Source organism: Saccopteryx bilineata, chromosome 1 (genome assembly GCF_036850765.1).
Source record: "Saccopteryx bilineata isolate mSacBil1 chromosome 1, mSacBil1_pri_phased_curated, whole genome shotgun sequence".
Classification (NCBI taxonomy): domain Eukaryota; kingdom Metazoa; phylum Chordata; class Mammalia; order Chiroptera; family Emballonuridae; genus Saccopteryx; species Saccopteryx bilineata.
In genome coordinates, this window is record NC_089490.1 from 240,995,327 (window position 1) to 241,005,725 (window position 10,399).

General features: G+C 52.1%; 1 protein-coding gene across 6 annotated transcripts in view; it reads left to right on the plus strand.

The window, feature by feature from the left end:
• Positions 1-10,399, plus strand: part of PPP1R12B (protein phosphatase 1 regulatory subunit 12B) — a 100,648-nt gene that overhangs the window by 25,066 nt on the left and 65,183 nt on the right. For all 6 annotated transcript variants that reach the window (XM_066239504.1, XM_066239448.1, XM_066239439.1 and 3 more), the window contains exons 2-9: positions 614-744; positions 3,480-3,598; positions 4,486-4,645; positions 5,662-5,806; positions 7,190-7,264; positions 7,644-7,723; positions 8,295-8,428; positions 9,592-9,704. In XM_066239504.1, coding sequence (XP_066095601.1) covers positions 614-744; positions 3,480-3,598; positions 4,486-4,645; positions 5,662-5,806; positions 7,190-7,264; positions 7,644-7,723; positions 8,295-8,428; positions 9,592-9,704 — 957 coding nt within the window. The remainder of the gene's footprint in view (positions 1-613; positions 745-3,479; positions 3,599-4,485; positions 4,646-5,661; positions 5,807-7,189; positions 7,265-7,643; positions 7,724-8,294; positions 8,429-9,591; positions 9,705-10,399) is intronic.

Genomic DNA, 10,399 nt, shown 5'->3' on the forward strand with positions numbered 1-10,399 from the left:
TCGGTCCTGAATGACCCCACCCGAGACTCGTGATCTGTTTCAGCGCAGTTTCTTCCTCTTCTGCAGTCTGTATATGTGTTCGGACAGCCTGGTCTCTGGGGCCTCTGTTCAGAAAGCTTCTCTGTGTCCTGAGTGTGAGACAGGCAACTAAGGATCCCTGACCACCCACAACTACCTCACCCTCTCTCACACAGCAGGGTGCTGGGCAGTCTGCATTCATAGCCACAACTTCCCACTGAGGAACTGCATTTGGACCTGTGCGGCTTTTTACAAAAATATTATAGGCAGATTAGTGGTTTGTAGCACGCCCTCTTTCTACTACGGTGATTCACCACTCCCCTGCTCATAGTGCATTAGACACCACGTTCACAGTCCTATAGTTGTGTAAATGAACTTAGTGTTCTCATACCTGTTTCACAACTGAGATTGTGAGGCATGAAATGATCCAGGGTTCACAGCAGACCACAGAGCTGAGGAGTTATGCTCTGGACACTGATGCAAGGACTGGAAGTGAGTCTGCTTGAGCTGCCATCTCTCAGCGCCCAGAGCGGCGTCCTGGCGCATAGCCGAGTGTATGCGGCTCACTCAGTGAACAAGTGGACTTCTCTTGCAGGCCTGTATCGATGAGAATTTTGACATGGTAAAGTTCCTGGTGGAGAACAGAGCCTACGTCAACCAGCAGGACAACGAGGGCTGGACGCCCCTGCATGCAGCGGCTTCCTGCGGCTATCTCAACATTGCTGAGTGAGTGTGGGTGGGGCTTCTCTTCGCTCTGGAGGACTTGAGGGTCATAAATAGCTACATCTTTCTCTATGACAAGTTATGAAAGCAGGAAGTTGACTTATTTTTAAGGAATAATGGATACTGTGTTTTACATAGCTGATAAATCCACAGGGTTTTTTATGTTTTTGTTTGGGGTGCTAATTCTGAGTGTTTGTCTGTTTGTTTTAACACAATTCATTTCCTCTCTCCCTCCCTGAGAAGAGTAGGAAGGGACCTTCTCTCACTGCTGAGTCAGGGTGAATAGGGGGCCCACTTCCTAAGGGAAGTATGTATTGAGCTCCTGGCTGTTTCTTAGCCTCTGGGTAAGGAGGATTCTCAGCAGGAAAGTAGATGTTACTTCATATGTGGATATTTATTCTCATTCAGGAAAAGTCTGAAAGTAGAAGTCTTTTTTTCTAACAATGGTTTGGGAAGGTTGCCTCCTGAACAGCAATCCCTTTCTGGCTTGTGGCCGTTCAGAGTACTTTCCAGAAATGAGTCTTCTGGAAAAAGGCAACAGCAGGGTTCGTGTGCCAAGTGGCATGCCCTGGTCCAATGAGGAGGGGGAGTGATGCCCGCAGAGCTGTCGGGATGTGTTGTTTGTTTCATGCTGTGAGGCTGAGAGGAAAGAGGCAATGTGGGGCCTCACAGTAGGGACCTTGGTGAGGAGACCACAGTGGCCCTCACATGGCTTCCCTGTGTTGAGACAGGCTCAAGAGTCACTGCTGGGGAGGTGGGGCAGGGGTGGAGTTGGAGGAGGGAAGGAGAAAACTTGGTTGGTGGCTTAGCAAAGGCTTTGGGAAGGCAAATGATCTTCAAGGTACAAAAAGTCTCTAGGAGGGGAGGAGGGCTGCTTCACCCAAGAGAAGAAAGTTCTTGCGTGTAGGAGCCTGCGTGGGCGTGGTGCTTGGTCAGTGTGAAGGGTGCAGTTCAGTCGGAAGTGTTCACTGCCCAGTGGGCCTGTCATTTGCATTTTGATGGGGGGGGTTGTAGGTGAGTGTTCTCCTGGGGTGAAGGAGGGGAGCTCTGGCACCTGTGGGGACAGGTGCCTGATGGGGAGGTGGGCCACAGCCACAGTGTAGAGGAGGCCCAGCCTGAACTGAGGTCTGTCTTCCCTGAGAGGTTGGGACTGAGAAGGAATGAGACAGATCTGTGGAGGAGCAGCCCTGGCTGGGTCTGTGTGTACTGGTCCGAGGCCCTGAGACAGTGGTGCGTGGGCCCCTAATCTCTGCTGCTTCCTTCTCCGCCACCAGCTCTGTGGGTGCAGTGGCCACGTCCATCTTCTTTAGATCTACAGTGTCTGAAATGTGTACTTCAGACTTGTGGGGACCAGTAACTGCTTACTGAACCGTTGAAGGGTCAAAGTCTAAGTTGTAGGTCCTGGACAGTTGGCTCAGTGGTAGAGCATCGGCTCAGCGTGTGGAAGTCCTGGGATTGATTCCCGACCAAGGGCACACAGGAGAAGCACCCATCTGCTTCTCCACCCTTCCCCGTCTTTTTCCTCTCTATCTCTCTCTTCCTCTCCCACAGCCAAGGCTCCATTGGAGCAAAGTTGGCCCGGGCGCTAAGGATGACTCCATGGCCTCTGCCTCAGGTGCTAGAATGGCAATGGAGCAGTTGCAATGGAGCAACACCCCAAATGGGTGGAGCATTACCCCCTGGTGGGTATGCTGGGTGGATCCCCATCGGGAGGATGCAGGTGTCCATCTCTCTGCCTCCCCACTTCTCACTTCAGAAAAATACAAAAAAAAAAAAGTCTAAGTCGTTTCTTTATATGTGCTGAGCGTTTGTTAGAACTTCCACACTGCTGGGACTTTCACTGGCCCGAAGAGAACTTGACCTCATGATTAGATGAACTGGACCTGAGGTCAAAACCTGGGCCATGACTTCTACCACTTGCTGCCGCTGTGACTTTAAGGAAATGACTCAGTACGCATGAGCCTCAGTTTCTCACAGTAGGGGCAAAAGCATCCACGTTGCCTACTTATAGAAGTGTCTGAGGCTCTCACTATTTCATTCCATAGGCAAGTGCTCTGAGAAGCAGAAAGGGCCATGTGGGGATTAGAATTGGCCAGCCTTTCTCCTTCACGATCTAGTATTGTGTTTTGATACAGAATCTGAATATTTAAAATTAACTGTTTAATTCTTCAGTAATTCCATTCCCTCCTTGCATGTGGGAGAGTTTCATGGAAGCACAATCTAGGTCAATTCATGCAAATTTTAGCTCATCCTTATCCTTCGTTTTTCTGTTTTCATGTCAGTACTAATACCCTCTCTTGTGGCATTGGGAAAGGTTTCACGAGAATTCTTTATAATCTCCTACAACGTGACAATTTGTAATTCTCTCAATACTGTGAGTGTAGAAAGTCCTTGGGAACCTGTGTTTGGACATTGGGGACAGGAGGTGAGTTTTCAGGGATTGTGCCTTCCTTGTAGTGCTGAGCCGGTTAGGAGTGTGAACATGAAAGAAAGCCTGTTTGTTGGCATTGCTCTTGTCTGGACACGGGGATGTTGCTGTCTTGATTACTGGGGGATATGGGTTGGGAAGTGAGAACGGAACGCCTCATCTGGGACTGTATTTAAAACCCAGACAGAGGCCCTGCTCTGCGTTGAGTCTGAGGTACGTGAGTGTGAATGCATTGGAGTGACAGGTGGTGCTGATGCTGTGTGAATGCATTGGAGTGACAGGTGGTGCTGATGCTGATTTGTCTGCACAGGTACTTCCTCAGCCACGGAGCCAGTGTGGGCATCGTCAATAGCGAAGGGGAAGTCCCTTCTGACCTAGCAGAAGAGCCAGCCATGAAGGATCTTCTTCTGGAGCAAGTGAAGAAGCAAGGTAGGGTGAGGGACGGGGATGGAGCGGCTACAAGAGCAGACCCAGCTCTGGGAGGCCCCGTGTCCCCGGGCGGGAGATTAGGCGTGTGCACAGCGTTAGCGTCAGGACCCACGCCCAGGGACACTTGTCAGATGGCGGGAGCATGAGTCTTCACAAGTTTGCCAACACAGGCACAGAACTCTGTGGATGTGGTCACAAGTGATTGCTAGTCCTCCTGGTCGCCTGCCCTCCCCACCATCAGGCACACGTTCCCAGGAGATGGCTGCGGGACCTCCTGCTGTAACCCTCTAGGAGACGCCAACTCTGGCCATAGCCACGTGTGTTCAGACTGTCAAAGCTAAAGACACTTCGTACCTGGCCCTGTGTATACATGCCGACCCTGTTCTGGGGCAGCACAGGCCTATCTGCTCTGCCTCCTGCGTGTAGTTCTGTGCCCTGTTGGATTGTGTTTCCTGGTTTCCCATGCAGACTGAGCCGTAGGAGCTCTGGTGGCAGCTCACATGTGCGTGTGGCCTTGTTCCGGGCTGGCTGTCTTACACTCACTCCCCGTTACATTACATGGGGTGCCATCGGTGGTGCTCACCACGGAGGGTCACTGAGAAATAAATGCTGGAACGTGGGAGGGGACTTGGAACAAGTATCATGATGTAAAAAGAGTAGCCTGGGTTGTGTTCTTAGAATTGTCCCTGCTGGGTCTGCCGTCACACATCAACCCTGATGCTCTGGCATTGGTAAAACCGCGATGTCTGTGTAAATTCCATTGCTGTCTGAATGCAGGGAACCCCAGGGGCCTGGCCTGGTGGCTGAGCAGTCACCTGTGGTTATGTTATGACACATTGCGAGTCAGAGGTTGAGTGGTAACACTGCTGTTTGTGTGGCTCCCGCAGGGGTCGACCTTGAGCAGTCTCGGAAGGAGGAGGAGCAGCAGATGCTTCAGGACGCACGGCAGTGGCTCAACAGCGGGAAGATAGTGGACACCAGGCAGGCTCGCTCGGGGGCCACTGCCCTGCATGTGGCTGCCGCCAAGGGCTACTCCGAGGTCCTCAGGTGTGTCATCCACGCGGACGGTAGTTAGGAGATGGGGACGAGAGGAGACGGGTCTTGGGAGGGATGGTATGGTTGTTTCCTCCCAACTATGCAGCCTTGTCTGACGTTTGCTAGTGCTCATCTTTGGGTGCCCCCAGCCCCCACTGCCCCTTCAGCCTCTATTGGCATGTGTGGCAGTAGACTGGCTGAGAAGGTGACCTTATGGGACCTCTCCCAGCTCCGGGATTTAGTATTAGCATCCCTGCAGCCCCCTGCTCTGCAACATGTCATGCAGGTGGGTGGTTTTGGAGTCCTCTGTGGACACAGCTTGTCTCTCTGGGCTCAGTAGTCGGTGACGCAGATCTGAAGTTGTGGTCACATGGACAGGTGGTGTTTGGGTTTTGCGCCCCCCCCCCCCCCCCCCCCGCCTTCCCCACTGTCTCGTGTCCATACAGCTCCACACAGCTGTGGGTGCTGCCAGGCTCCTGGGCATCAGATTCCACTAATACAGGATTTCTAGCTGGGTGGCAGCCATGCTGTGTTCACTCCTGGGACAGGTCTGTAGGTCATGGTGTAGGTGGCCAGGGTCAGCCGCGCAGGTCCTCCAGAGTCAGGCCCACCCTCCTGCGGGCACAGGCAGAGTCAGCCTTGCAGTCCACAGGGAGCCCTGCGGGCATCTGGGCAGAGCTAGAGTGTGAGGCTCCAGGAGGTGCAGCGCCCTGCAAGGAGCCGAGCTCCCACATGAGGTGTCCTGCCGCCTGCGTGAGGAAACAGGAAGCACGCCCTATTGTGGCGCTTGGGCGGTGTGAGTGCGTGAGGCCTTGGTTACTCTCAGGTGCACCCCTCTGAACATATCTGTGGGTGGGACACGGATGTGCTCAGGGTCCCCCGTGGCCCCAGGAGAGAGAGGGTCAGCAGTGCCTATGCTGGTCCCTGTGGCAACTGAGCAGCCATGAGCCCGTGGCTCTGGTAGCCGACAGTGTCCGGCAGGGACTAAAATAGAGGCTATATGTGTCCTGTCGGGGTTTTCTTCCCAGGCTGTTGATTCAGGCTGGCTATGAGCTGAACGTGCAGGACCACGACGGCTGGACCCCCCTCCACGCCGCTGCACACTGGGGGGTGAAGGAGGCTTGCTCAATCCTGGCAGAGGCCCTCTGTGACATGGACGTCAGGAACAAGCTGGTGAGTCAGACTGGCCATCTGCAGGGGCAGCAAGGTGGTGCAGGGTCTGGAACAGGCTGAGTCTGGCTGTCCAGGACATGGGAGACTCCCCTGCTGTCTGTGCAGCACGCCCTGGGCCCCGTGCGGTTTGCTGTGTTGGTGTAGCTCCACCGACCTGCCTTCTGTCCCTCCTGCCAGCACCATCCTGACAGCAGCCCCTACAGGGTGTGCACAGTGGGGCCTGAGCCGCCGTCTGTGGTGAGAGAGGGAAGATCTTATTTTACTTTATTTGTAATTTCTTTATTGATTTGAGAGAGACATAAATTTGTTGTCTCACTTATTTATGCATTGACTCTTGTACACGTCCTGACCAGGGGTTGAACCTGCAACCTTGGTATATTGGGACGATGCTCTAATAAGCTGAGCCACCTGGTCAGAGCTTCTTTGCTTTTAGTTCAAAGACTTTTAATAACAGCTGAGCTCCATTCATATTCAATCATTTAAAAGTGTTATAACAGCCTGACCAGGTGGTGGCGCAGTGGATAGAGCATCAGACTGGGATGCAGAAGGACCCAGGTTCGAGACCCTGGGGTTGCCAGCTTGAGCACGGGCTCATCTGGCTTGAGCAAAAGCTCACCAGCATGGGCCCAAGGTCCCTGGCTCAAGTCTGCTGAAGGCCCGCAGTCATGGCACATATGAGAAAGCAATCAATGAACAACTACGGTGTCGCAACGAAAAACTGATGATTGATGCTTCTCATTTCTCTCCGTTCCTGTCCATCTGTCCCTATCTATCCCTCTATCTGACTCTCTGTCCCTGTTAAAAAAAAAAAAATTTAAATAAAAATGTTATAACAAGGTCCTTGAGTTTGGTTGAAATTATGTTATTTATTTCCCTACATCTCTGGAATTTCTAGGAATTTTTCAGGAATCCAGAGACACGGCCTTTAATTAGGGGGTTCTTACTGCCTTCCACCTTTCCTGACCCAGGTCTGTTCTCCGGCCATGGGTTGGGGTCCCTACCAGTGCTGGTATTTCCTGTGGGAGACAGCCCTGCTTTCCCTTCCTGGGCACTGGTTTCCTGACACTCTTGAGTACACGCATGCCTGCTTCTTCCAAGACTTCCGAGAGCCACTGTTGAGTTCCTCACAGCAATAAGGATCATCCAGGGAGATGTCAGGTGGTTGTTCTCCAAGGGGCCACATGCATTAAATGGTGTCCTTTCCCCAGTCCTGCTGCACAGAGTGCAGCACTCTCCACGCAGACTTGCTGTTTCCCTGATGAACAAAGGCCTGTTACCATGTGGGCGGTTGTTAGGGGAGCAGCTGTTGCTGGAGCTGGGCATCGAGTGGATGCTGGAGCATTCTCCATAGAGTCCCGTAGTCATGGTCTCTCTCTCTGCCAGGGCCAGACGCCGTTTGATGTGGCTGATGAGGGCCTCGTGGAATACCTGGAGACGCTTCAGAAGAAGCAGAGTGTGGTGAGTCCGTGCGACACCACACAGGCGTCCTAAGCCCCAGTCCCACCCCTCCTCCAGCCTTGGCCCCTCGCTGTAGTTACAGCTGCACCCAGAGATGGCAGTTGCTCCTTCTGGGGCCTTTCAGCAGTCTGAGAAGGACGTGTCCCCAGAACTGCCAGTGTTAAGAGTTTACTCGTTATAAGAAGCCTCCAAGCAGCTGAAAGTAAAAAACAACAACCAGTTACTCAAACGTTCTGGACATGAATGTGGCTTCTCCAAACCAGGGTTCTTCACTCCTCCCTGGCATTGGCTTGTCTCCTTCAGATGGCAGGACGGTTGCGAGCTCTTGTTTTCAGCTGATCTTGCCCACGGTCAACCTCTTCCCTTTCCTTCCCTCCAGCTGCGGAGTGAGAAGGAGACACAGAATAAGCTCATTGAGTCAGGCCTGAACAGCAGGTTGCAGAGTGGACTCTTTAAGAAGTAAGATGGTGGGGACACATGCGCGTGACACACTTAGCGTGAGAATTTATACAGTAAAACAACTGCTTGATTTTAGCCAAATGATCTTTAGACATGTGGGCACGTTTGAGGGCAGGGAGGAGACACTGAGTGTGGGTGGATGTATTTTAAGTATAGGAATGAGTTGACATTGTGCAGCACTTCTTGTTCCCTGACAGGCCGTTCTGTGAGCTTGGGGACCTCACCCCTGAGCCCGCAGGATCCCGGTGTGTTTGGGGCACTCAGTGGACGTTGTTAGGTGGTTTACATTTACCTGCTCCGTCAGCACTAAGGCCACAGCCCTCTGTTTCTGTGTTGAACAGGCCAGTGCCACCTACATAAGTCATGCTCTGTAGTCAAACAGCAAAGCTGAATCTGTAAAAGGCAAGGACTCAGAAACACAGACACAGAGAAGAATGCGAATGCGTTTCTGTTACTGCTTGACATGGGCTCATAGACTCGTTCTCCTGATACGAGTGATTGATAACTGTCAATGCACTTAGGAAATGTTTATCGTTTCTGAATTACAATCAAACTGTCCTCTTTAATTTAGCAAAGAGAAGATGCTCTATGAGGAGGAGACGCCTAAGTCTCATGAAGCAGAGGAAGAAAACAAGGACTCGAGCAGCTCCAGCTCAGAGGAGGGTGAAGATGAGGCATCCGAGTCCGAGACAGAGAAGGAGGCAGGTAATATGTGGGTCCTGTGTTTCCCAGTGCAAGGTGTGCACTGCCTATCAGAGCTGGAGGCCTCATGGCTTGGAGGGAGTGCCCAGGTCCATTTTCAGAGATGAGATATCAGATTGCTAGTGTGACTCAGTGGTAAACATGGCGAGCTGGGTTAGAGCCACAGGACAGGTGATCAAAGAAGTTCTGTGTGCAGGGGCACCCGTTCTGACCTTGGGTCCTGGGCGAGACAGAGGGTATGGGTCTCTCAGAGGCACTCTGGGCTGGTGCCTCCCATGTCAATTCAACCGGGAAGCCAGTTAGAGGAGGCTGGGCATCATGTTTCTAGTGGAGTCTGATACCCATGATGGCCTGGGCCCAGCCCTGTGTTGAGGTCTAGCTATTGGTCCGGTTCCTACAGCTGTGGGAGAACACCACCTTCCGCAGTCTCCATCTCTGAGCTTGTGATTGTCACACAGGGAAGCTGGAGACCAGTGTCTGTGAAGGGAACATAGGCACCAGCCAAGCACAGTGTTAGGATGACCTTTATTGATGGAGACTGGGTTCTGTTGAGCAGGCACAGTTTGCTCTGGAAGTGCTCGTGTGGTGCCTATCGAAATGTGTTTATTGTGTGTTGAGTATTTGCTTGTCTTAGGCCTGGGTACCACCTGGAATGAACATCTGGGTGGCTCTGTGTTGGGCCACTTTGCTGGCTGCCACAGTGTTGGGGGGGGGTGCTGCCTGAGCCTCTCTGACAGGCACCACCTGTGCTCATCCCAGAGGTCTGTGGTGATGCCGTGGTCCAGTTCCAAACCTGTGACCACCTTCCCACTCCATCCGCCTGCAGGTGAACCTATCAGTCTCTCCTAGCTGGCCTTCCTGGCACTGTCCATTGTAAGGACCTGTGGTGGCCACAGCAGGTTGTTAATATAGACTGACTGCGGAACTTTTATTTGGTTATACCATGGAGAACGTTTTCAGTCAGATGCGTAGGAGCTGGAGTTGGAGCTATCAAGACAAGAGCACCCCTGAGTTTACTTTCTTCTGGCAGCAATTTCTAGAGATTTCACCTGTTTGAGATCTAGCATACGCAGCCCCAGTCTGTTGGGTAATGGAGGAACCTGTTTACTCAGCAGGAAAGACAAGGTTTCACTTGTGCACTGAGCCTCCTATGTCTTAAATAACAGATCGAAAGCCAGAGGCTGTTGTCAACCATTCCAATTCGGAAAGCAAGGGCCGTATCCTGGAACAGATACCTGCGCCAGCTCAGAATATCTTCTCTGCCTCCTCTGCCAGGAGAGTGAGTATTTTGGAATTAATTCAGATACTATGTTTCCCCTGACTACAGTAACTTGCAATTAGCAATGCCTCAAATATACATTGTTGCAAAATAAGAAAGATACATTTTCACCTGTCTGAGTGGGTTTGGTGCTGCCCTAACAGAAGGCCACAGGCTGGGTGCCTTCAGACAATGAGGATTTATCTCTCTGTTCTGGAGGCAGGAAATCCAAGCTTGAGGTGCTAGCATATTGGGTTCCTGGTGAGCACTCCCTTTCTGTACCAAAGATAGCCACCTTATCTCCAAATACAGTGTTAGGGCTTCAGCTATGAATTTGGAAGGGGAGGAACACAAATGTTGCATCTGTAACAAAAACTATAAAGTTGTCAACAAACGGACTTGGCTACAATGTGTTTAGATAACATAGGACATAGTGGTCTGGAATCAGCAATATTTCATTAGTTGCCTGTTTTCTCTGTACCAGAAGGTGAGTGCCCAGGAAGCTAGGGAAGAGACCCAGCATGCGGCCTTGACTATGCTGATGACCTCGCTCCTTTTCTGTTTGTTTCCTGAGCTGGGGGCATTCTAGCCTGTGGCGAGTGGAGGGCACAGGTGGCAGGAGCACTTTCTGTGCTGTGGGCACCTGTCGGGGGGTGGGGGGCAGTGATGGTGACCTGCCTGGCAGGAGCACTCTGGTTCTGAGGTTGGAGAATGGA